The sequence below is a fragment of the Perissodus microlepis genome, chromosome 4, assembly GCF_051167445.1.
Source record: "Perissodus microlepis isolate ML-2025 ecotype Zambia chromosome 4, ASM5116744v1, whole genome shotgun sequence".
In the NCBI taxonomy this organism is placed as follows: Eukaryota; Metazoa; Chordata; class Actinopteri; order Cichliformes; family Cichlidae; genus Perissodus; species Perissodus microlepis.
The window spans coordinates 26646790-26674472 of record NC_140464.1 but is presented as its reverse complement, the minus strand read 5'-3'; the positions used below and the strand labels follow the sequence as shown (position 1 = coordinate 26674472).

The following is a 27683-nucleotide window of genomic DNA, read 5'->3' as shown; positions in this document are numbered from 1 at the left end:
TGAAGCCATCTAAAGCACACTAGGGCCTGTGCTGCTTGCTGAGGCCATCAACATTACACCAGGGCCTATGCTGTTGGGTGAGGCCCGCTACAGCACACCAGGGCCTGTGATTCTGGCTGAGGCTATCTTCACCACATCAGGGCCTGTGCTATTGGCTGAGGCAATCTACATTTCACCAGGGCCTGTGCTGTTGGCTGAGGCCCTCTACAGCACACCAGGGCCTGTGCTGCTTGGTGAGTCAATGTGCAGATAACTAGGGTCTGTGTTGTTGGCTGAGGCCCCCCCAAGCACACCAGGGCCTATGCTGCTGGCTGAGGCCATCTACAGCAAACCGGGGCCTGTGCTGCTGGCTGAGGCCATCTACTTTACACCATGGCCTGTGTTGCGGGCTGAGGCCAACTACATTAAACCGTATCCTGTGCAGCTGGCTGAGGCCATCTTCACAATACCAGGGCCTGTGCTGCCGGCTAAAGCCATCTACAGAAATCTGGGGCCTGTACTGCTGGCTGGGACATCATCAGCACACCAGGGCCTGTGGTGCTGGCTGAAGCCATCTATAGCACACCAGTGCCTGTGCTTTTGGCTAAGGCCATCTACAGTACACCAGGGCCTGTGCTTCTGGATGAGGATATCTACACCAAATCAGCACCGGTGCTACTGGCTGAGGCCATCTACAGTACATCAGGGCCTGTGCTGCTGGCTGAGGCCATCTTCAAAACACCAGGGTCGTTGCTGTTGGCTGAGGCGGTCTACAGCACACCAGGGCCTGAGCTGCTATCTTAGGCCATATTTAAAACATCAGGGCCTGTGCTGCTGTCTGAGGCCATCTACAGCACACCAGGGCTTGTGCTGCTTGCTGAGGCCACCTATATTACACTAGGGCCTGTGATGCTGGCTTAGGCCATCTGCATTACACCAGGGCCTATTCGTTTGGCTGAGGTCATCTAGAGCACACCAGGGCTTGTGCTGCTTGCTGAGGCCAGTATATTACACTAGGGCCTGTGATGCTGGCTTAGGCCATCTGCATTACACCAGGGCCTGTTCTTTTGGCTGAGGTCATCTAGAGCACACCAGGGCCTGTGCTGCTGCCTGAGGTCATCTTCACAACACCATGGGCTTTGCTACTGGGTGAGTCCATCTAAAGCACACCAGGGCCTGTGCTGCTGGCTGAGGCCATCTACAATACACCAGGGCATGTGCTGCTGGTTGAGACCATCTACATTACACCAGGGCCTGTGTTTGTGCCTGAAGCCATTTGCAACACACCAGGGTCTGTGCTGCTGGCTGGAGCAATATACAGCACACAAGGTCTTGTCCTGCTGGCTGAGGCCATATTTAAAACTTCACGGCTGTTCCGCTGGCTGAGGCCATCTACAGCACACCAGGGCCTGAGCTGCTGCCAAAGGCCATATTTAAAACATCAGGGCCTGTGCTGCTGGCTGAGGCCATCTACATTTCACCAGGGCGTATGCTGTTGGCTGAGGCCCTGTACAGCACACAGGGGCCTGTGCTGCTTACAGAGGCCATCTACAGCACAGCAGGGCTTGTGCTGCTTGCTGAGGCCACCTACATTACACTAGGGCCTGTGCTGCTGGCTGAGGCCATCTGCATTACACCAGGGCATGTTCTTTTGGCTGAGGCCATCTAGAGCACACCAGGGCCTGTGCTGCTGCCTGAGGTCATTTTCACAACACCATGGCCTGTGTTGGTGCCTGAAGCCATTTACAACACACCAGGCCCTGTGCTGCTTACTGAAGCGATATGCAACACACCAGGGCCTGTGCTGCTGGTTGAGGCCATCTACATTACACCAGGGCCTTTGATTATTCCTGAGACCATTTACATCACACTAGGGCCTGTGCTGCTTGCTGAGGCCATCTTCAAAAGGCCTGTGCTGCTGGCTGAGGAAATCTACATTTCACCAGGGTCGCTGCTGTTGGCTGAGGCCCTCTACAGCACACCATGGCCTGTGCTGCTGGCTTAGGCCATGTACTTTTCACCAGGGCCTGTGCTGCTGAGTGAGGCCATCTACAGCACACCAGGGTTTGTGCTGCTTGCTGAGGCCACCTACATTACACCAGGGCCTGTGATGCTGGCTTAAGCCATCTGCATTACATCAGGGCCTGTGTGTGCCTGAAGCAATTTGCAACACACCCTGTGCTGCTGGCTGAGACCATCTACATTACACCAGGGCCTGTGCTGCTGGTTGAGGCCATCTACATTACACCAGGGTCTGTGCTGCTGGCTGAGGCCATTTACAGCACACCAGGGTCTGTGTGATGCTGGCTGAGGCCATCTTCAAAACATCAGGGCCTGTGCTGCTGGATGAGGCTATCTACATTACACCAGGGCCTATGCTGCTGGCGGAGGCCATCTACAGCACACGAGGGCCTATGCTGCTGGCTGAGGCCATCTACATTACACAATGGCCTGTGATTATTCCTGAGACCATTTACATCACAATAGGGCCTGTGCTGATTGCTGAGGCCATCTTCAAAACATCAGGCCTGTGCTGCTGGCTGAGGAAGTCTACAGGGCACCAGGGTCTGTGCTACTGCTTTAGACCATATAAAAAACATCAGGACCTGTGCTGCTGCCTGAGATCATCTACATTTCACCAGGGCCGTTGCTGTTGGCTGAGGCCCTCTGCAGCACACTCATGCCTGTGCTTCTGGGTGAGTCAATGTAAAGAACTCCAGGGCCTGTGTTGCTGGCTGAGGCCGTCTACAGCACACCAGGGCCCGTGCTGCCGGCAGAGACCATCTACATTTCACCAGGGCCTGTGTTTGTGCCTAAAGCCATTTGCAACACACCAGGCCCTGTGCTACTTGTTGTTCCTAGAGTATTTAAAAGTAGAATGGGAGGGAGAGCCTTCAGTTTTCAGGCCCCTCTTCTGTGGAACCGGCTTCCAGTTTGGATTCGGGAGACAGACACTATCTCTACTTTCAAGATTAGGCTTAAAACTGTCCTTTTTGCTAAAGCATATAGTTAGGGCTGGACCAGGTGACCCTGAATCCTCCCTTAGTTATGCTGCAATAGACGTAGGCTACCGGGGATTCCCATGATGCACTGAGTTTTTCCTTTCCAGTCACCTTTCTCACTCACTTATGTGTTAATAGACCTCTCTGCATTGAATCATATCTGTTATTAACCTCTGTCTCTCTTCCACAGCATGTCTTTATCCTGTCTTCCTTCTCTCACCCCAACTGGTCGCAGCAGATGGCCGCCCCTCCCTGAGCCTGGTTCTGCCGGAGATTTCTTCCTGTTAAAGGGAGTTTTTCCATCCCACTGTTGCCAAAGTGCTTGCTCATAGGGGGTCATATGATTGTTGGGTTTTTCTCTGTATCTATGAATCGCCTTGAGGCGAATTTTGTTGTGATTTGGCGCTATATAAATAAAATTGAAATGAATTGAATTGAATAAGCCAGCCGACCTGGACACATTAGCCAACCGACCTGGACACATTAGCAAGCCGACCTGGACACATTATCCAGCCGACCTGGAGCATAACCCAGCCGACCTGGACAGATTATCCAGCCGACCTGGAGCATAAGCCAGGCAACCTGGCTACATCAGCCAGCCGACCTGGACACATTAGCCAGCCGACCTGGGCACATTATCCAGCCGACCTGGGCACATTATCCAGCCGATATGGCTACATCAGCTAGCCGACCTGGCTACATAAGTCAGCCGACCTGGACACATTAGCCTTTGACCTGGCTACATCAGCCAGCCGACCTGGCTACATAAGTCAGCCGACCTGGACACATTAATCAGCCGACCTGGGCACATTATCCAGCCGACCTGGAAAAATTAGCCAACCGACCTGGACACATTAGCCAGCCGACCTGGAGCATAAGCCAGCCGACCTGGCTACATCAGCCAGCTGACCTGGCTACATACGCCAGCCGACATGGACACATTATCCAGACGACCTGGAGAATAAGCCAGCCGACCTGGACACATTATCCAGCCGACCTGGAACATAAGCCAGCCGACCTGGACACATTATCCAGCCGACCTGGCTAAATCAGCCAGCCGACCTGGACACATTAGTAAGCCGAACTGGACCCATTACCCACCCGAACTGGCTACAAAGGCCAGCTAACCTGGACACATCAGCCAGCCGACCTGGAAACATTAGGCAGCCGACCTGGACACATTAGCCAGCCAACCTGGCTACATAAGCCAGCCGACCTGGACACATTAGCCAGCCGAATTGGACAAATTAGCCAGCCGACCTGGACACATCAGCCAGTCGACCTGGAAACATTAGCCAGCTGACCTGGACATATTAGGCAACCGACCTGGCTACATCAGCCAGCCGACCTGGCTACATACACCCGCCGACCTGGACACATTATCCAGCTGACCTGGACACATCAGCCAGCTGACCTGGGCACATTGTGCAGCCGACCTGGAGCATAAGCCAGCCGACCTGGATACATCAGCCAACCGACATGGACACATTAGCCAGCCGAACTGGACCCATTAGCCACCCGACCTGGCTACATTAGCCAGCCGACCAGGACACGTTAGCCAGCCGACCTGGCTACATAAGCCAGCCGACCTGGCTACATCAACGAGCCGATCTGGACACATCATCCAGCTGACCTGGCTACATATGCCAGGCAAACTGGACACATTATCCAGCCGACCTGGAGAAGAAGCCAGCCAACCTGGACACATTATGCAGCCGACCTGGCTAAATCAGCCAGCTGACCTGGACTCATAGCCAGCCTAACTGGACCCATTAGCCACCCGACCTGGCTACATTATCCAGCCGACCTGGATACATCAGCCAGCCGACATGGACACATCATCTCACCGACCTGGACGCATTAGCAAGACGACCTGGCTACATCAGCCAGCCGACCTGGATGCATTAGCCAGCCGACCTGGACACATTAGCCAACCAACCTGGCTACATTATCTAGCCGACCTGGACACATTAGCCAACCGACCTGGACACATTAGCCTGTCGACCTGGACACATTAGCCAGCTGATCTGGACACATTAGCCAGCCGACCTGGAGCATAAGCCAGCTGACCTGGCTACATCAGCCAGCCGACCTGGACACATTAGCCAGCCGACCTGGACACATTATCAAGCCGACCTGGACACATTATCCAGCTGACCTGGACACATTAGCCAGTGACCTGGCTACATCAGCCAGCCGACCTGGACACATTAACCAGCCGAAACTGGGTACATTATCGAGCCGACCTGGACACATTAGCCAGCCGACCTGGAGCATAAGCCAGCCGACCTGGTTACATTAGCCAGCCAACCTGGCGACATACGCCAGCCGACATGGACACATTATCCAGACGACCTGGAGGATAAGCCAGCCAACCTGGACACATTAGCCAGTGACCTGGCTACATCAGCCAGCCGACCTGGACACATTAACCAGCCGAAACTGGGTACATTATCGAGCCGACCTGGACACATTAGCCAGCCGACCTGGAGCATAAGCCAGCCGACCTGGTTACATTAGCCAGCCAACCTGGCGACATACGCCAGCCGACATGGACACATTATCCAGACGACCTGGAGCATAAGCCAGCCGACCTTGACACATTACCCAGCCGGCCTGGATAATGTGCATAAGCCAGCCACCCTAGACACATTAGCCAGCCGATCTAGACACATTAGCCTGCTGACCTGGACACATTATCCAGCCGACCTGGCTACATCAACCTCGCGACCGGGACACATTATCCAGCCGACCTGGAGCATAAGCCAGCCTACCTGGACACGCTATCCAGCCGACATCGAGGATAAGCCAGCCTACCTGGACACGCTATCCAGCCGACCTGGAGCATAAGCCAGCCTACCTGGACACGCTATCCAGCCGACCTGGAGCATAAGCCAGCCTACCTGGTCACATTATCCAGCCAACCTGGAGACATCAGCGTGTCGACCGGGACACATTATCCAGCCGACCTCGAGCATAAGCCCGCCGACCTGGAGCATAAGCCAGCGGACCTGGAGCATACACCAGTCGACCTGGACACATTATCCAGCCGACCTGGACACATCAGCCAGCCGACCTGGACACATTAGCCAGCCGACCTGGAGCATAAGCCAGCTGACCTGGGCACATTGTCCAGCCGACCTGGAGCATAAGCCAGCCAACCTGGACACATTATGCAGCCGACCTGGCTAAATCAGCCAGCTGACCTGGACTCATTAGCCAGCCTAACTGGACCCATTAGCCACCCGACCTGGCTACATTTTCCAGCCGACCTGGACACAGTAGCCAACCGACCTGGCTACATTATCTAGCCGACCTGGACACACTATCCAGCAGACTTGGACACATAATCCAGCTGACCTGGACACATTCGTCAGCTGACCTGGAGCATAAGCCAGCCGACCTGGAGCATAAGCCAGACGACCTGGCTACATCAGCCAGCTGACCTGGCTACATATGCCAGCCGACCTGGACACATTAGCCAGCCGAAGTGGAGCATAAGCCAGCCGACCTGGACACATTAGCCAGCCGACCTGGTCACATTAGCCAGCCGACCTGGCTGATGTAGCCAGGTCGGCTGGTTTATGCTCCAGGTCGGCTGGCTAATGTGTCCAGGTCGGTTGGCTAATGTATCCAGGTCGGCTGGCTAATGTGTGTTGGTCGGCTGGCTTATGCTCCATGTCGGCTGGCTGATGTAGCCAGGTCGGCTGGCTAATGTGTCCAAGTCGGCTTGCTAATGTGTCCAGGTCAGTTGGCTAATATGTCCAGGTCGGCTGGCTTATGCTCCAGTTCGGCTGGATAATGTGTCCATGTCGGCTGGCTGATGTAGCCAGGTCGGTAGGATCATGTATCCAGGTCGGTTGGCTTATGCTCCAGGTCGGCTGGCTTATGCTCCAGGTCGGCTGGCTAATGTGTCCAGGTCGGCTGGTGTATGTAGCCAGGTCGGTTGGCTGATTTAGCCAGGTAAGGTGGATAATGTGTCCAGGTCGGCTTGTTTATGCTCCAGGTTGGCTGGCTTATGCTCCAGGTCAGCTGGATAATGTGTCCAGGTCGGCAGGCTAATGTTTCTAGATCGGCTGGATAATGTGTCCTGGTCGGCTGTCTTATGCTCCACGTTGGTTGGCTAATGTGTCCAGGTCGGTTGGCTTATGCTCCAGGTCGGCTGGCTTATGCTCCAGGTCGGCTGGCTAATGTGTCCAGGTCGGCTGGTGTATGTAGCCAGGTCGGTTGGCTGATTTAGCCAGGTAAGGTGGATAATGTGTCCAGGTCGGCTTGTTTATGCTCCAGGTTGGCTGGCTTATGCTCCAGGTCGGCTGGATAATGTGTCCAGGTCGGCAGGCTAATGTTTCTAGATCGGCTGGATAATGTGTCCTGGTCGGCTGTCTTATGCTCCACGTTGGTTGGCTAATGTGTCCAGGTCGGCTGGCTGATGTAGCCAGGTCGGCTGGCTTATGCTCCAGGTCGGCTGGATAATGTGTCCAGGTCGGCTGGCTTATGCTCCAGGTCGGCTGGCTAATGTGTCCAGGTCGGCTGGCTGATGTTTGCAGTACGGCTGGCTGATGTGTCCAGGTCGGCTTGCTAATGTGTCCAGGTCGGCTGGCTTATGCTCCAGGTCGGTTGGCTTATGCTCCATGTCGGCTGGCTAATATGTCCCGGTCGGCTGGCTTATGCTCCAGGTCAGCTGGATATTTTGTCCAGGTCGGTTAGGTGATGTAGCCAGGTCAGCTGGATAATGTGTCCAGGTCAGCTGGCTGATGTAGCCAGGTCGGCTGGCTAATGTGTCCAGGTCGGCTGGATAATGTGTCCAGGTCGGCTGGCTGATGTGTCCATGTCGGCTGGGTGATGTAGCCAGGTCGGCTGGATAATGTGTCCAGTTCGGCTGGCTGATGTAGCCAGTTCGGCTGGACAATGTGTCGAGGTTGGCTGGTGTATGCCACAGGTCGGCTGGCTTATGCTCCAGGTCAGCTAGTTAATGTGTCCAGGTCACCTGGGTTATGCTCCAGGTCAGCTGGATATTATGTCCAGGATGGTTGGCTGATGTAGCCAGGTCGGCTACATCAGCCATGCTCCAGGTCGGCTGGCTAATGTGTTCAGGTCAGCTGGATAATGTCTCCGGGTCAGCTGAATAATGTATCCAGGTCGGATGGCTGATGCTCCAGGTCGACTGGACAATGTGTCCAGGTCAGCTGGCTTATGCTTCAGGATGGCTGGATAATGCTCCAGATCGGCTGGGTAATGTGTCCAGGTCGGCTTGGTTATGCTCCAGGTCGGCTGGATAATGTGTACATGTCGGCTGGTTTATGCTCCAGGTCGGCTGGCTTATGCTCCAGGTCAGCTGGATATTGTCTCCAAGTCGGTTGGCTGATGTAGCCAGGTCGGCTGGCGTATGTGGCCAGGTCGGCCTACTGATGTAGCTAGGTCGGCTAATTCAGCCATGCTCCAGGTCGGCTGGCTAATGTGTCCAGGTCGGCTGGCTAATGTGTCCAGGTCGGCTGGCTAATGTGTCCACATTGGCTGGCTTATGCTCCAGGTGGGCTGGATAATGCTTCAGGTCGGCTGGGTAATGTGTCCTGGTCGCCAGGCTGATGTAACCAGGTCGGCTGACTGATGTTGCCAGGTCGGCTGGATAATGTATCCAGGTCGGGTGGCTTATGCTCCAGGTCGGCTGGATAATGTGTCCAGGTCGGCTGGCTAATGTGTCCTGGTCGGCTGGATAATGTGTCCAGGTCGGCTGGCGTATGTAGCCAGGTCGGTTGGCTGATGTAGCCAGGTCGGCTGGCTAATATGTCCAGGTCGGCTGGACAAGGCGTTTGTGTTCATAACTAATGTTTTATTTGACTGCTTAGTATACAGGAAACAGTCGGTTCCGGTCCAGCGCGCCTCCTGCTCTACTCTGCCATCACTATATAGTCAAACAGAAAGGAAAAACACTGTCATCAAGAATCGCCACCACCCGTGGCTCACCTGCCTCCTGGTACCGCCCCCTTGAGCTCACTGCACCACTCCTCCCCTGTAGCTGCACCAGGGACCACACTCCCACCACATAGGCCCTCGCTTCAACATGGGCCTGTGAGAGGTTTGCAGAGTTCTTAATTGGGAAAACGTTCCACATTGAAACAGACCACAAACCTCTGGTCTCGTTGATTGGCTCCAAGGGCCTGGACGAGCTTCCAGCTCATTTACAAGGTCTACGCATGCGATTCATGAGGTTCTCCATTACCATATATCATGTTCCTGGTAGAGACATTGGATCAGCAGATGTACTGTCCAGAGCTCCTGTATGTGACACAACTGAGTGTTTGCCGGAGGAAGGAATCAACTTGTATGTGGAGTCCGTCATAGCAAGCCTGCCAGCCACAGAGTCACGACTCAGAGAAATCCAGACACATCAGGACAATGACATTCTAAGCCAGCTGAAGAGGTTCTGTGTGGAAGGAAGTCCAGATAAGTATTCCATTGAAAGGGTTTTCCAGCCGTATCTGCCATTTTCAGGTGACCTCACAGTCCACAATGGTTTGCTTCTTCATGGGAGCACAATTGTGATTCCCACATCACTCAGAGCAGACCTTCTGTCTAAACTACATGAGGGACACCTAGGAATAACGAAATGCAGAGAGAGAGCTAAATAATGTGTTTGGTGGCCGGGCCTGAGCAGTGAGCTGATAAAAGTGATTCAGAACTATGACACTTGCTGCCGTGAGCAGACTAGACACAAAGAAACCATGCTACCTACTGAGTTCCCACAAAGACCATGGGCCATGGTGGGAACTAATCTGTTCCAGATAGAGAATAAACAGTACCTGGTCATTGTGGATTACTTTTCCAGATAATAATAATAATAATAGACCTCAGTTTTCGTCTGATTCCTTCAAAAGATTTGCACAGTTATTATTTGCATTAGTGATTGAACCACTCTCAGTAGCTTTAAAAATGGTGAAAGGATTAGGAGGGATTGATAGATGGGGTATAAGATATCAGGTGTCGCTCTCTGCAGATGATTTGCTTCTTTTTGTGAATGATCCTCTACTAAATATCCCACACATTTTATCAGTATTAAATTCTTTCGGCTATTTATCGGGATATAAGCTTAACATCTCCAAAAACGAATACTTTCCAGTTAATCAAATGGCTGCAGACATACCTACATCAACTATACCCTTTATAATGGCTAATTCGGGGTTTAAATATCTGGAACGAACTAGTTACTCGCTTTAATTTCAATAAATCCAATTTTTTTGGTACTTCCAGTTGCAAAACTTTGCAAAGAAATGTTCAACTTTATTCCCACAAATCCCAACTTCCAGAGGAATAGATTTGGTTCTCAGAGCCAAAACTTTGGTAAAGGGTCATATTTCTTACCTTTATAAACTAGCTTCTCCACCTAGTGAATCTCTTTCATACAGGACCAAGATGAAATGGGAGTCAGAACTCCATATGAGTTTCTCTGAGTCGTTCTGGGAGGGAGCGGTAAGGGCCATTAATTCGTCTTGTAGTTGTGCCAGACTTTCATTAATACAATTTAAAGTTTTCCACAGATTACACTACAGTAAAGAAAAAACGTCAAAATTATACCCAGATAAATTTGATGATAAATGTAACAGATGCTCACAGATACCTTGCAATCTTACTCATATGTTCTGGGCGTGCCCTAGTTTGTCTGTATTTGGCATCAATTCTTCAAAATAATTTCGGATATATTGGGTATAAAATTGACTCCGACTCCACATATCACTATATTTGGCAAACCACCAAATAACCTTCATACTTATTGGAATTAAAGCTATTTCTAGCCTTAATTCCAATAAGTCACCAGGTACCGACGGGTTCCCTGCCGAATGGTACAAAACCATGAGGGAAAGCCTTCTACCCTTGTTGGAAACCAGTTTTAATTATATCTTGAAAGGAGGACTGGTACCTCCCTCCTGGAAGGAGGCCTTCATATCTGACAGGATAGAATAAATTGCAAATCTCATAGGCCAATAAGTGTTCTGAACTCAGATTACAAACTATACACAACTATTTTGGTAAAAAGAATGGGTGCTGTAATGCCTTCATTAATTGATGAAGACCAAACCGGTTTCTTGAAAAATAGACAAACCCATGATAATATTAGGAGAGCTTTACATATCATCGAACACATTAATAATAGGAAAAATAGCTCAATTATTCTTAGCTTAGATGCTGAAAAAGCTTATGATTCAGTGAATTGGGACTTTCTCTTTCTAGTGATGAAAAGATTTGGTTTCTGTAGTGAATTTATAAAATGTTTCCAAGCTCTTTATTCTCTCCCTACTGCCAGAATAAAAATTAATGGTAGTCTCTCCAATACCATATTTTTAGAACGCGGATGCAGGCAGGGGTGCCCAGCAAGTCCCTATCTCTTCAATTTGCTTATCGAACCCCTTTCTTGTTTTTTAAATGTATTTGTCTGTACATATGCATATTTAGATTGTTAAAATACATTCACAAATGTATCATAATTTCACAAATATTTGTCCGTTATTTGAAAGATTGAACTGTTAAATTCAAATGTAATACTATGGAAAAATATATAAAATGATTCTTATAAACTTTTTTTTTTTTACATCAAATAATGTTATTTAGGGAGATCGTGGCTCAAGAAATGGCAGTTCGTCTTGTAATCAGAAGGTTGCCGGTTCGAGCCCCAGCTCGGACAGTCTTGGTCGTTGTGTTCTTGGGCAAGACACTTCACCTATCACCTACTGGTGTTGGCCAGAGGGGCTGATGGCGCGATATGGCAGCCTCACTTCTGTCAGTCTGCCCCAGGGCAGCTGTGGCTGCCTCCACCAGTGTGTGAATGTGAGAGTGAATGAATAGAGGAATTGTAAAGCGCTTTGAGTGGCTAGAAAAGCGCTATATAAATGCAATCCATTATTATTTAAACCAAATGTTAACTGTATATTTCTGTACATTTAAGTATTATTATTCATATTGCCGCATTCATTGACCTTGTTTATAGGTAATTTCATTGTTTAATCACATTAAAATGTTCCTAATCTAATGTTTAAGAGCACTTGAAAAAGGCTAAGTCCCATGTAAAATTAGGGCAACAAACTGTATTGTCATTACTGAAAATAACCGTATTTTTATGAAAAAGTTATTTTCTGTTATTTTATGGTATTATTTTGGCGCTCCAGCTGCCGGAATATTACTGTTTTTTTAGGATTAGTAGTGTACCGTGAGAATACCCTTAACAAGAGTACACGAGACTTTTCATGGACTGCGAGGGAGCAGATGTCTCTCATGAAGTGTGTTAAGCTAAAAGTTTACTAAAAGAAAAAGCAACACAAGGACCTAAGGACTTCTTTTCAGGACAAGCAGTCAACGAGGTATTTGTCATTTGAGAAATGTTTTTATTTGTGTTTGGACTTAACATGCGTACTGTAAAGTTATTAATTGGTAAGTTCACTCGTGACCAGTTCTAACGGCGTCTTGGCGTACTGGTGATGGTGAAGCTAAGGAGGAGAGAAAGCCCAAATAATAAACGCCCATTTCAAAGAACCGACCTGTGTCTGTGTTGTCGTGAAGAGAGCTACACTTAACAAAGTAATTAAAAAATAAACAATTATAAATAAACAGTTTCTGTTTCTCGCTTTCTACTTTTGAAAATTCTGTTTTTGTTTTGTTTGTTTTTGAGTAGAGTTTAAAAAACAACAACAAACAAACAAAACAAAAACTGGACAGTCTGAGCTACCAGAACCTTTACTGTAATTTTACATGTTTATTTCTTACAGTTTAAGCCCAAAGAGTTGTGCTGACAGATGTCTTTCTTTGTCCTGTGGAAAAACAGTTAAATGTGTAACTTCTTTATACTGACTGACTGGTGCGGCCCACTTAAAGTCAATGTAAAAGTTTGACAAACCGCAGCTAAACTGTAGCTTTTAATTTATTGTCACATGCTACGGTGTACCTAGGAAATAACCCAACAACGGGAACTAACGGGTGTCATCTTTTTCTTTTCAATCCATTAACTAACACATTTTGTAGACTGAGCAAGAAAGGAAGTAAGCTCTTCATGGTGACCCCAGAAAATTTCTTGGATGACTTTCTAGCATACAGCTGACGCTGTTGGACATCTTACACTGCAGTATAAGAGTCCCGCCACTAAGAGGCACTACAGGCTTTCAAAACAACTGTTTCTGTTTCCAGAGCGGCTCCAACCATCACTACCGATCATCGTACATAACCTATGGATGTATGTATGTGTTGATACATAACTTAAAGCCACCGCTGTGAAAGCATCACATTACAGGGGTTGAAAAAAAAACCCCTTTGCACTGACTATAGAAGTACTACAACCCGGCCTTTAAAAAAAATAAAATAAATTGCAGTCCTCTATTTTAGAAATGTTGGTCGTTATCTGCTAGAATAAGGGTTTGGGTAAACACTTGTGATTGTGTGTTTTTAATCAAATATGTTTTATTATTGATATTGAAATGGGTGTTAATCAGGTTGGTACAGTTCTTGTTGTTGGATTTTCCCACACAAATACCTCTGGAATTTACAGAGAATGGTCAGGATGAGGGGCCCCACCTTGTGGCCAGTCCCCTTAATATCAAAGGACAGTGTTATATCCTTTATATTGGAAGCCCTTGTTAATGTTTTGTGTGTTCGCTGTTCAGCGAGTTCTGGTTGCAATGTTTTGAGGTCTGGGTTGACCTATGTTGTATTCCACATGTCCAATTGATGGTTTAGAATTTCTATAAAATGCTGCCACTAAATGTAAATGGCCTAAATAGTCACATTAAAAGAAGCAAACTAATTGCCAAATTGAAAAAGGAGACAGTAGATATAGCATACTGGCAAGAAACCCATCTAGGCAATGCAGAACATGAGAAATTTAAAAAAATGGGTTTCAGACACACATTTTATTCATCGTATAGGGCGGCGAAAAAACGAGGAGTGGCTATCCTTATCTCAAACAAAATAAAATTTGAACATATATCTAACATAAGCGATAAGGAAGGTAGGTTTGTCTTAGTAAAAGGCAAGATAGATCACAAGGCTGTCACACTATTAAATGTCTACGCACCCCCAGGAAGCAACACAAGTTTCTTCAAAAAGATATTTGATTTGATCTCTAAGGAAACTGTGGGAACTCTCATTCGTGCAGGAGATTTTAATTTACTGTTAAACCCCCAATTAGACTCAAATAATAGTGGCAGGAAAAGCACGTCTGGAGAGAAACAAGTTAAAGGAATGTTAACGGAATTAGGGCTTATTGATGTGTCTATTCATGGGTCAGCATCAGGGTTTACCTTTTACTCTGCTCGACACTAAGTGTACTCAAGGATAGATTACTGTTTTATGTTTAATAGGGATTAAATAGATGTTTACATCAATGCTGTAACTGCAATAAGTTAATTAACCGATTCGCACTACAACCTGCTTTGCCTCTTATCTGTAGTTATTTTTATTTAATTGAATAACTGTACAGTACTCTCTGTATATAGTAACCACTGTCCTTGATGTAAATATGTAAAAATTGTGTATGTTTCTGTTCCGTGTCCTGTGTACTGTTTGTTTGTATATGTGTCTTTTTGGCTGCTGTTACAACCAAATTTCCCCTTGTGGGACAATTAAAGGATTATTCTATTCTATTCTATTCTATTCTATTCTATTCTATTCTATTCTGTTCTATTAAACAGGATAAAAGACTACAGAATAGGTCCAAGAGATTTCTCTGACCACAGTGGAATTTATATAACATTACATTTGGATGGGAAACGGAGGACAACCTTGTGGAGACTAAATACTGGTATGTTAAATGATCCCGCTTTTGTGAAACAAATGATAGCTGATCTTAACTTGTACCTGCAGGACAACAATAATGGAGAGACAAACCCCAGTATCGTGTGGGATGCAGCTAAAGCTGTCCTCAGAGGAAAAATAATTGCATGGTCAACCATGCTTAAAAAGAAAAAGTCACAAGAACTGTTACAACTGCAGGATAGATTAAAGGTCTTGGAACAGTCAGGTCTGAAGGATAAAAATACAACAGTAACCCACCAGATCAGACAGATCAAGCAGGAAATAGATAAGATATTAGGTGAAGAAGTAGAGAAAAACACAAGATTTATGAAACAGAGATATTATGAGGCGGGACCTAAAGCTGCGAAGCGGCTAGCATGGCGGATTAGAAAACAGCAAGCTGAAAATACTATTTATAAGATTAGAGACCCAGTTGGTAATAAAGTTGTAACTGACTTGGACAAAATTCAAAGAGCGTTTGAAACGTATTACAAATCGTTATATAGCCAGTCTATCCAGGGTGACGTAAATAAGATAACTGACTTTTTGAACTCTTTAGACCTGCCTACAATTGGTCGGGAAGCAAATAATAGGTTAACGTCTTTAATATCTCAGGAGGAAATAATTAAAGCTATTTCTAGCCTTAATTCCAATAAGTCACCAGGTACCGACGGGTTCCCTGCCGAATGGTACAAAACCATGAGGGAAAGCCTTCTACCCTTGTTGGAAACCAGTTTTAATTATATCTTGAAAGGAGGACTGGTACCTCCCTCCTGGAAGGAGGCCTTCATATCTGTTTTGCGAAAGGGGGGACAGGATAGAATAAATTGCAAATCTCATAGGCCAATAAGTGTTCTGAACTCAGATTACAAACTATACACAACTATTTTGGTAAAAAGAATGGGTGCTGTAATGCCTTCATTAATTGATGAAGACCAAACCGGTTTCTTGAAAAATAGACAAACCCATGATAATATTAGGAGAGCTTTACATATCATCGAACACATTAATAATAGGAAAAATAGCTCAATTATTCTTAGCTTAGATGCTGAAAAAGCTTATGATTCAGTGAATTGGGACTTTCTCTTTCTGTGATGAAAAGATTTGGTTTCTGTAGTGAATTTATAAAATGTTTCCAAGCTCTTTATTCTCTCCCTACTGCCAGAATAAAAATTAATGGTAGTCTCTCCAATACCATATTTTTAGAACGCGGATGCAGGCAGGGGTGCCCAGCAAGTCCCTATCTCTTCAATTTTCTTATCGAACCCCTAGCCCAGGCTATACGTCAGGAAACATCGGTGAAAGGGATTGTAATAGGAGGGGACGAGTACAAGGTATGTCTATACGCAGATGATGTCTTGGTATCTTGGTATCACAGACCCCAGCTCAGGTGTACCAGTATTAATGAAGATGTTAGAAACATATGGCTTATATTCAGGGTATGTTCTTAATGTAAAAAAAACACAAGTTCTGACATTTAATTTCTCTCCAGATCAGACACTATTGTCAAAATTCAAGTTTAAATGGAAGGCAACCACTATCAAATATTTAGGAGTGTTCCTGCCTAAAGACCTAACACAACTGTATGATATTAATTACAGTCGTACTAATAGAGAAATATACAGTGACCTCAACATTTGGAGCCTGCTCCCTCTCGACTTTGGCAACAGGATACAGATAATTAAAATGAGCATTCTTCCTAAATTACTCTATCTCTTCCTTGCTTTACCTATTCCAATTCCAGAGAAGCAGTTCAGGGAATGGAATAAACAGATTTCGAGATTCATTTGGCTTAACAAAAGACCAAGGGTAAAGTTTTCTACTTTGCAGTTGCCGAAGGAGAAAGGGGTCTTGGCTCTACCTTCATTAAGGGATTACTACTTGTCTGCTCAGCTGAGGTCTTTGGTGTGTTGGTGTAACCCATCCTTTTGTGCAAGGTGGAAGGCGATTGAGATGTCTCTCTCGGACATACCGATCTAGTCTAGACTTGGTCACACAGCTTCTGAGTTGGACAATATCTTGACAACCAGCCAATGGGTCAATTTTACATTAAAAATATGGAGGGGAGTGGTCAAGCAGGCACAACTTCAGGAAGAGATAAAACTAGATAAAACTTCTGAGGTGGCCAGCGTATGACCCTGATTTTTTACCTGCCTCCCACGACAGTAGATTTAGACAATGGGTATGGCATGGAATTACTGCTGTGTGTTCAGTTATCGTAAAATCTAAAATTATGGCCTTTGATACCTTATGCAAGATTTACGACCTCAAGAAACAAGACTTTTTCCGATACTTGCAATTCCGTGACTATACTGGCAAAAGAATAAACAGCTGTGTCCCTGGAGACTTCTCGATTGTTAACATCTTCATTGACGCTTATGACTCCGGGAGTAACAAAGCCCTGATAAGTAAACTGTACAAATGTATGACTAAGCTCAAAAGGGACTCAACAATTTACATAAAACAGAAATGGGAAAAAGAAATGGACATTGAGATTACAGAAGATGGGTGGACACAGATTTGGGAAACACAGTTTACCACAACTAACACCAACATGTGGCGGGACTTTTGTTGGAAGAACATTATACGCTTTTTCATAACACCTAAACAAAAGTCTAAATTCAGTGCTACACCTGCGCTTTGTTGGAGAAACTTTGGGGAAGTCATGGCAGACCACAGACTCATATTCTGGTCCTGCCCATCCATACGACCCTTCTGGATGGAAGTTGTAAAAATAATCACAAAGGTACTTGGATTCAATGTGACTTGTACATTCGCATCATTGTATCTGGGATATTTTGCAGAAGATTTAGTTACAGATGATGTTTATCTCCTGAGAATTCTCTTGGCATCTGCGAAAAAGGCTATAACAAAACGCCGGCTTTGTAAAGACCCTCCCACTATAATACTTTTTACCTCTATAGTGGAAGACATCAAATTGATGGAATGTATGACTTTCACCCTGCGACTTCAGGGAGACTTTGGAAGGAGACGTTGGAGAAAATGGCTGGGCTTTACAAATTGTGGCAGCACTCTTTAATGCATAGAACTTGCAATACCAAAGTATTGATATATGTATGTGTGGATGTGCAGCTGTATACACGGGCATATATTGTCTTCCCATGACCTCATAATATTTTGGGGGTTTTTTTTGTTTTTTTTTCTGCATAAAAATGTTCCTAAATAAATAAATAAAAAGTATCAAAAAAAAAAGAGAGAGAGAATGGTCAGGAAGGCAACACTAACTCAAATAACTGCTTGTTACAACCAAAGTATGCAGAAGAGCACCTCTGAACACACAACAAAGCAAACCTTGAAGCAGTAGAGCTCGCTAGGTGCCCCTCATGTCAGCTAAGAACAGGAACCTGAGGCTATAATTTGTGCAGGCTCACCAAAATTGGACAATACAGGACTGGAAAAATATCGCCTGATCTGATGAGTCTCCATTTGTGGTATTGGGTCAGATTTTGGGGAAAACAACATAAAAGCATGGACCCCTCCTGATCAGCTCAGGCTGGTGGGTGATATTTTCTTGGCACACTTTGGGATCATTAATACCAGCTGAGCATTGTTTAAACATCACAGCCTTCCCAAGTATTATTGCTGACCATGTCCATCTCTTTATGATTACAGTGTATTCATCTTCTGCTGCTTCCAGCAGGATAATGCAACACATCACAAAGCTCAAATCATTTCAAGATGCTTTCTTGAACATAAATGGCTTCCACAGTCACCAGATTTCAATCTATTTTGGGATGTGATTTAACAGGAGATTCACATCATGGATTCATATAAAATCTGCAGCAACTGCGTGATGCTGCCATATCAATATGGAGCAAATAATCTGAGGAATGTTTCCAGCAGCTTGTTGAATCTGTGCTACAAAGGCAGTTCTGAAAGGGAAAGGAGGGCCACGAGGTGTAACTAATGTAATGGCTGTTAAGTGTATTTACTACATGGTGGAAATCATTGGAGGCAAATTGTCTTAGACAAGTCATTTAACCCTTGTCCTGTACTTTTATTAACCAGCAAATTCCAAAGATCAACTGTTCACTCAGCACCAGGAAGTTTCTATCCAGACTCTAAGTGTCCAATGAAGCCAGAGTCCAAATTTATACACGACTAAACCAGGGTGAGAAACTTTGGCTCTGATAACAGTTTCTATGTAGGTAATTCATGCTGCCTGAGTCAAACATAGAAGCCTTCTTATTTTAAATTAAAGCTGCCATTTGCTCCAAGTTATACAAAAACATGTAGAATTTCACATTTAGGCTCATGTTTCCTGTCTCAATGGTTTCAGATAAGTTAAACGCTATAGTTAAAAGTAAAAGGTAACCTCTATATGTCCAATGTGTTTTCTTGTGTAATAAAGTGTAATAAATAATAAATTAGTCCCTTCTTACCTGCGCTTACCATCATAGCTTCTGTAAAATGGCACAAATGCTTGCAGCCAGTTCAAAAACTCCCAGAAATGTGGACTTTATTTAAGAATCAGTCACTTTTAGACCATATAAACATATTATGTATCAACTTTGGTGCTAATTTACAAGCTGAATTGTGCAAAATGAACACAAGCAAACAAAGAAAAAAATCCCCCTTTCAGTGCCCAATATTGACGACAGGTTTTGTTTCATTATCACAATGAATACATTTATCACTGAATTCCTCATTAACGGACTACATTGAATAATCATTGGTCAAATACACAGTGTGTGTGTGTGTGTGTGTACAGTGTGCTTAGCTGATTAAGTAGATAGCATACATACATAGATGTTTACATGGATAAAATACATTTGTTAATCGCATCTATTAGCTAGATTTAAATGTAGCAAAAATAGATTTGTTACATTAAATTATTAAATCTGATTGCACAAGACTTTCATTACAGGAAGTGATAAAAAAATAGAAAGATTCCAGTGATTTAAGGGATTTCTCTCAGGCCTTTGTCCTTTGTAGTTAGACACTTTCAGATTTTATCCTGCAGTAAAGGATCATTGAGACAGCCATGGCACATAACTGAAGGGAATAAAATTTCAAAAATAAGGTAAGAAAAGGTGCCAAAAGGAGAAAAATGAAACATCCATTTACCATATAGTTCAACTTAATGTAACAGTGGTGTCATACCTCCAGAGCAGCAATCCCGAGCGCCACTCCCACTATAGCAGCGGTGTTATCGTCAATCAGCTTCCGGATCTTTGGGAAGCAACCAGTGATTGTCTAAAGAAAATATGTAGTAGGTTTAGATTAAAGAGATATCGTAATTATAAAGACATTTTGAATTTTTTTTTCTACTACTTTGAATTGTCCTTACCCCATTAGTACATGTGCTTCCAGGGTTCAAACAGCACTGTGGTGGAAATGTATTGTTGTGGTTTTTATAGTAAGGAGACTCCTTGAATTCTGATGAGTTGTAGAATCCACAACATTTAAACTAGCGTAGACAGAAAAAGTAGGCATGTTACCAAAAGTGTTGCTGAAAACAGAAGCCACTGACTTTATTGTTTAGCAGATTTTTGTACCGTGGTCATTGTCGAATTCCACAGTCCTGTGATGTCAGTATTGTTCCCATAGCCCTGCTTGATGCTCTTCACTGCTTCCTGACCAATCTTGTTAAACAGCTCCTCAGCCTAACATACACACATGAAGCAAATTTTGCATTCAAATAGTCATGATAATGCAGCTACTAAGATTATCTCTGTAAGTTCTTTAGAGACTTACCAGCGGTCTGAATACCAAAATAACCACTGCTCCTGCCACCTCTGCTATGAAGATCAACAAGACTATGATAAAAAACTGTTGAGGAGATAAGAATATCCATTACTGGAATGGGTTTGTTTAAAGTGTAGCTTAAATAAAAAAGAATAGAAAAAAACTTGTTTGAGAGAGCATTTTAAAAGAAATTTTTTGACCTTTTATTTTCACAAAGTATCCATAAATTAATTTTCTTGCGTAAAGAATTACAAACAAACATGGAGATATAGCCAGCAACTGGCTAGCTTAGCAGAAATAATGTTTTTAAAGTGTTGGTGGGGAGCTTAGTAGCCTTCTCTATTCTAACCAAGCAGCAATCTCAGAAGGTGGAACATGAAGCCAAAGCTGAAGTGCGAAAACTAATTACGTTCCTAATAATTTTGCCTGCTTCCTGTCACAGACTTCCAAAAACATTTGTTCTTCATTTTGGTGATTAAACAATACAGCTATTCATCTTGTTACTTATGCTTTGATCCATTTGAGGTGGAAAATCAGGAATCACGAGTTTTCTTTTGAAATGATCAGGAAGTCAGACTTCCTTCTCTGATGGTCAGAGCAGCCACACCAACACCAACTTCACAGTTCAAGATAGCAGAAGTGGGCATAAGCAGAAAAACCTGTAATCTGTCCTGCCACTGTTGTGTAATTTTCTTGGTAAATTAGCCATACAGAGATCACGGACCAAGCTTTATCCGTTAACCTGCTGCAGCAGTGTTTTCAGTACAAAGATTAAAGGCAATGGATTGTACTCCAGGTCAAGCTGGTGTTGGATAGATGGCTCCACATATTCTACCTTAAAAAAAAGAAACTCCACTATTACTGCAGTGATTGCACTTATTACTTGCTATAGCTGGGGGTAACATGTGGTCTAAGTAGCAGGTACCAGGCATCTGTGTTTTCTCTTTTTAAGGGTAAACTATTGCTCTGTAGTGCCTCTGTACACAGACTAGAATAAAGTTTTGCAAACTGTTGTTTACATGTTGTAGTTGTTTACTGTCACTAGAGAACAGTGTCACAACCATCCAGCCTGTGGGCAACCCTAGCTTGAGTTGTTGGTCCTTGGAGAAGCGTGGAGAAAAGCTGATCTCAGTTTGTGTACGAGAGGAAGAAAATGATGGTCCGCATTGTTGATATAGACATTACTTTTATTCCTATTGCACAAAAGGGCAAGGGTGCAATGGTAAAGTGCAAACTGCATCTAGGACAGAAACAACCACATTACGCTTCAGGTCTTTGCAAGCATCTGCATGGACAACACGTTAATGCAAAGCTAGCCAAGAACCCTGAGTGATGTTAAAGTGTAGCACTTGCTGACCCTAGCCCAGCAGCCAGACCGTGAACTTCAGCAGGTAATAAACAGATGAGCAGTGAGGCTCCAGCCTGTTTCTACCTGTTTATGTTTCTAAAGTAGGATCACTGTGGTGTTCGCTTTGAAGTCTCTTTGGGCTGGTCTTCATCTTTGTGTTGTCAGCTTTGTGTTTATAATACTAAAAGAAAGATCCTACATGTGTTTTCATAAGGATAGGGATTTGTGTTATTAGCAGAACTGAAGCCCAAGGCTTATATTGTTAACTGGTAATTATGTACAATTCAGGTAATTTTATAGACCATACATTTGCTAAAGGTCACAACTGCTGTACCAAACTCCATTAGAGTTTATAGATATGTCTTGCTAATTAAGCTTGCTAGCAATAACTGACAACATAGTTCCTTAACCTTTATATCGTAACCTCTGTATTGTCACTCATACTCAAACTCAAAACTGAAACCAGGCTGGTGAGTCCTCTCCCTTATTTGTTGGCTGTATGCATTTTACGCAATGAATTATTATGTTTGTACTAGATGAATGGACTTGTGTACTGAGGGTGACTTGTTCCCATAAAATAAAAATTACTGCCCTATTGACCTTCAAGGGCTCTACAATCAAGAAAGTGTGCCAAAATGTCAAAGTATTTCTTTAAGCCTCTATAATGTAGCCAAGTGAACTAATACTACGCATGGAAAGGGTTTAAAAAGAGGGGATTGTGTTTTTGACTGATTGCCTGTCTACCAGAGGTCTGTTGTAGAGTTGTCATGGTGATGACTAGACCTCGCATTTTGGGGGTATACTGTCCCTTTAAGAGACGCCGTGAGCCAGAGCACTCATGCACTCAAGTTTGCGTCACACACTGAGCGCTGTGAGCGGGAGCACTGGAGAGTTAGAGACTGCAAAAGATTCTGTGGCTAGCTACACAGGAGAGCTCTTAACGCGCGACGGGTGCATGTTTAATGGTCACGTGCTGTGAAAGGGACTGAAGAGCGGGTTGGTGTGAGTAGTTACAGTGTCCTAACAGATTTCAAAGTTGTTAAGTTTATACTTGTATTCACTTTGCATAACTCTGTATGTTTCTGTTTGATTCAGAGGGGAGATCACTTGCTGTGTGATTCCTGCGTGTGTACTTGTCCTAGCACAGTAGCTGTGTGGAGAAACCGAAGTGAGTTCATGATGTTCTCCCATAGAAATGTATGTTTAAAAGAGAGTTTACAGTGCACTTTATTGTCAGTTGACCTGCGAAGTTGTGGGATGTAAACAATGTGTTTATTTGTTTTGTTTTCTCTTTTTTGTTGTATTTGTTTCTTGACAGGTCACTACTGTTGTCTATACTGTTTGAATTTAACATGTACATATGATAGTTATTGTTGTCTCAGACCCTGAAAGGCAGTTTTAGGCTGAGCCAGTGGAATAGTTAAATTTTGCCGTTTCACTCAAAACTACAGAATTAAAACTGTGCTCCTCCGAGTACAGTCGGAGAATAAAAAAGCCCACAAAAGAGTATTTCCTGTGTCCTGTCTCATTCCCCATGACCGGGCCACAATAAAATAGCAGGCAACAACCTACCAGCAGTAGCATACACTTGCTCTCCCTCATGGCTCCACAGCAGCCTAGAAAGCCGATGACGACTAGCAAGATCCCAATTGCAATCAACAGGTAGCCCACATTGAGCACCTGGCTTAGCTCTGCTGGCATGTTGTCAATTTTCCCAAGAAAGGTAAGGACGGAACCGCTATCCACCTTCACCCAGATCCCAACACCCAGGATGGCAGCACCTGCCAGCTGAAGAAGAAACATGTGGAGGGTGGAGAAGTTAAAAGAGCACTTCACAGATTTTATGCATAAGAGACAGTCTTTTTTGTCGCGATGACTGCTACCATGCTTTTGTCTGTTAAGACTTAGGCAGGGAGGGTTTTGCCTTGAGACTGTCTTGTAGAAAATGCATTTTTACTCTAATAACTTTAAAATAGATAAGTCCAATACTCAATGTTCTGAAAATATTTGTAATGTGCAATTTACAGTTTACAACTCTTGTTGGTGGTGTAAAAATAACTAGTGATTTGTATTTGTATGCTTTTGTACAACATTCAGACTACACAGTACTGCTGAGTCACACATAAAGAAAATTGTAAGTAACTGTCAGCATCCTTCAAACTTAAATAAAATTATAAAACAATGAGAGTCTTTACTTACAAAGATGATGCCGTTGAACGCAAACATCATGAATTTGAGGAATTGAAAGCATCCCATTTTTGCTGCTGATATTTCTACCTACAGTCAGAGGAAGAATGATAGAGACACATTTTTCAACTTTAGTCTGGTTTTATCTCACTAAGAGCACTTATTTAGCAACACTTTGCTTTTACCTGCATGAATGTCTTTTTCTGTAAAGAGCATTAATCATCCTGCTCACCTGTTGTCTCAGGTTTCACTTCTTCCTTGAAGAAGCACATTAGCCAATGAATTAGTAGAGCTGCCTCCTCTGTGAGCAGGGAGGGCACAGGGTGGGGTAGCTTCAAACTCTTGTCACCTTTTAGTCTTTGTGAGCTTAATAACTTATCTTAAACACTTGAGCCTGTCATTTACACTATGAGGTCACTCACAATGCACATGTAACTTTGAGCGCTTTTGGTTTAGCAGTAATCGGAGAAGAGAGGTGACGATAGAGGAAGTAAATCTCACTCTATACTGGAAAGTTTGTCACCGCACAAAACAAAAAAGCCCAGCGGCATGCAAAGGAGGGGAGGAACCAAATTCAGAAAATGAACACTATTGATAAGCAAATGTTCCCTATTTGTGGACTTTTTTTTCATCTCACCAGTGCACTTGCTATGTCCTTTCATAATATTTTGAAATGTTAAGAATAAAGAGGGTATAGATCCTAGTAAAGACACCAGTGTATGTATTTGCATAGGGAGCGAACTCTGTGGCCAGCCAGCGCACCATTCCCTGAACATGCTGTGGGGGTGAGTTGATGTTTGAGTTTAGGCTAAACTGAGGTGTAGTGTGACAACCCTTTCGCTAACTCTGTACAAGGCTCTTTACTCCGATGCATCATCCATCAAACTCAGGCACACAGATGACAGCATGCTGTCACTAAGTCTTCTCCTACCACCCTCTGTTTTGAGTCACTTAAAGATTGTCACTTACAAATGTGTGTGTGTGTGTGTGTGTGTGTGTGTGTGTGTGTGTGTGTATAGATCTTCCAGAATGGGAACAGCACTCTTTGTGTGGTGTGAGGAAACAAGACAAGTTGTTAACAGCTATGACTGAGCAGAATCCGCCTGTGTACAGCAGCAGGCTGTCTTCCTAGAATTTGGATATTCCCTGTGCCGTCGTCTCTGCATTACCTCTCTTGGAAAATTTAAACCACAGCAGCCTTTATAGTTCTTCCCTATCAGCTTACACCAAACATCCATTCATCCAAACATATCACATTAACCAAAATCAGGAAGTAGTTTCTCTATTAATTTAGCTCTGCTGCTCTGTTAGAGTAAAGCTGGTTGTCATCAAGTTAATCATACATTCAGATGCCAGGATACTGCTCCAAGCATAATGACTTGTTGCCTTGACTCCCCCAAACTTTAGCTTGTTCACTCCTTCAAGCTCTTCCTGCTTCCTTAAGGTCACTGATTCACTCTGACACTGAGGAGTGGGCCTGGTGATGTATTAATGAGCCGAAGTCACAGAATAATCTCAAAGTGCCTCCGTGATTACTGTAAAAGGACCCAATGGCGTACTGACTGGAAGTAGCAGTCTTGTCTGGAGGTGAGATATTTTACACTTTATGCGTTAAACATGACGTGCTGTGTTTGTGTTTTTAAATGGAACCTCTAAACTGTCTCCAATTCGACAACCACCATCAAAGAAAACACAGATGGAAAAATCTCAAAGGATGCCATTGAACAGAATAATTGCAGGCAGGTCTCAGGAGACAAAGGATCATTGTTGGGTGGATCTCTCCCTGTGCGGGTACAGCTCTCAAACAAAATAGCCAGACTTGCACGCTCACAAGAAGCAGCCTCATAGAACAGTTAAACAGCAACAAATCCAAGTGAAGCGGCCTACCTTTTCTCAAGTGTTATCCGAGGACGTTCTCCGGCTCCTGCCTTCACTGCTGTGATTCAGACAGCTGCTGTGGGAGCGCACCGTGAGGTAACAGGAGCACAGGGGTTTGTTGTTTTGCTGTCCTCACAAAAATGACCCACACTGTGAAACGTACGTCTTGCTTCTGTGGCTGTGGCACTGTGTTATGTGTAAACAACTTGCAAGAGACTTTTTCAGGATTCTGCTCTTATTTTTGGGCTGTTGGCTGATTATAAGCAGAGTGAAGGGAGGGGAGGGCACAGGGTGGGTGTGACCGAAGCAGCTGAGTAATAGCACATCACCATGGATCTAGCTTTGTAGCTCCCAAGGGAGGGAGGGAGGGAGGAGGGAAATGAGGGAGGGATAAAGATCACCTGTGCATGGTCAAAGCAACCATTCAACATTTGCTCTGTTTCAAGGTGTTAATTTGAGCACAGCATGTAAATATGGCATAATTATGTGACCAGTTGTAATAATTTGCAATAACCACAGGCTGATCTTAAAGTTACTGAAAACTGTAAATGTTTTTTTTTCTCTACACAAAAGAAAATGTCTAATATGGTTTCAGATGTATCTATATACATAGGTCTGAGAGTTTAACTTCAACATGATGTAAGTAATACATTACAAACAAAAAAACACACAAGCAAATAAGCTCACCCCTGAAAAGGTCATGGACCAAAGGAAACAAGGCCCCATGGTACACTTTACAGGCATGTGCTTTAAAGAAAATATGAAATCAAATGGAAAGAAAAAGGTGGTATGCAAATCTAAAATCATCCTTTCCAAAGGTTTCTCTGGCTCATTTCCAATCACTGAACTCAGCTTATCAAATAGGGTGTCATATGTGTATTCTCGATCCAGCAATTTTACTCAACGATACGTCATCGATCCAACGATCCAGCCTAACCCTGAAATCCTTGAAAAAGCTTTTGCAAATTACCTGTACCTCCTTGCAGTCGGGGCATACAGCACATCATATCACAGAATCAGAACTGGTGAAAGTTGCTATTGATCTTAAGACAATAATATTTTTTATTTTCCTGTCAGATCTCAATGTAAGTTGGAAGACCACTGATGAAGTTTTATTCCACACAGGAATGTGTCATTGGGATTAAGGGATATGCCCTACTCTGGTTTAAGTCATATTTCTCTGAAAGATCATAATTTAGTTGTGTAAAGAATATCTTTAGCTTTAAAGTTCTCTGCAAGTACCGGCACTCATCCATTACTTAGATGGCTATGATAATGTTCTAATTTGGAATAAAGAGGCAGGTGGGATATATCACATGCTGTGAACCCAGAGACCGTGGTCTGTGTCTGAATTCACTTGCTGTTTATTACCTCTGCAGAGGAGGTCATGTAGCGTGTGTGTGTGTGTGTCATTCTGCCAGCTGCAAAATTTGCTTTACATTCACCAAAGTCTTTAAGGTCTTTAAGGTCATGAGTAAAAAAAAAAGCCTTATCATTTAGAAAATATTATTCTGAAAAGTGTTGTGTGTACTGTCAACATATAGAAAGTGTTTAGATGAGGGTCACGTGGTACGCCCGCCCAGGATGGCAGCTTAAGTCGGAGCAAAGCTCGTATTCCTCCCAAACTCTCGTAAAAAAATAAGTTAAAGTCCATTGATTTTTTTATTTATTTTTTTGGTCTAGGTCCTGTAATTGCAGTGGAATGAGTTAGAAAAGTCATTATTTCACACATACACACATACGAGTACCTCGCAAAGGGAAAGCCAACAATTCTCAGGCTACTTTGTTATCCAGAATAGATAGAGTCA

General features: G+C 44.2%; 1 protein-coding gene and 1 long non-coding RNA gene across 2 annotated transcripts; one reads left to right on the top strand and one right to left on the bottom strand.

The window, feature by feature from the left end:
* Window positions 1-19207: 19207 nt before the first annotated feature.
* Window positions 19208-26143, bottom strand: tspan34b (tetraspanin 34b). The gene is made up of 8 exons (XM_084926832.1): window positions 25885-26143; window positions 24010-24087; window positions 23383-23598; window positions 20472-20546; window positions 20273-20380; window positions 20065-20184; window positions 19878-19970; window positions 19208-19769 (listed from the first exon to the last, which is right to left on the bottom strand). The coding sequence occupies exons 2-8, from the start codon at window positions 24064-24066 to the stop codon at window positions 19710-19712; spliced, it is 729 nt and encodes a 242-aa protein (XP_084782958.1). The 5' UTR covers window positions 24067-24087; window positions 25885-26143; the 3' UTR covers window positions 19208-19709.
* Window positions 22672-23992, top strand: LOC146389131 (uncharacterized). Its single transcript, XR_014800120.1, has 2 exons — window positions 22672-22812; window positions 22906-23992. It is a non-coding gene; the product is annotated as an uncharacterized LOC146389131 (long non-coding RNA).
* Window positions 26144-27683: the final 1540 nt, after the last annotated feature.

Bases quoted from the DNA above. Each gene is read 5' to 3' on its own strand.
- tspan34b (XM_084926832.1), bottom strand. From the start codon at position 24,066: ATGGGATGCTTTCAATTCCTCAAATTCATGATGTTTGCGTTCAACGGC. The intron at 20,381-20,471 runs GTAAGTCTCTAA...TGTGTATGTTAG, and splicing joins TTTTGGTATTCAGACCGCTG to GCTGAGGAGCTGTTTAACAA. The intron at 19,971-20,064 runs GTAAGGACAATT...TATTTTCTTTAG, and splicing joins GAAGCACATGTACTAATGGG to ACAATCACTGGTTGCTTCCC.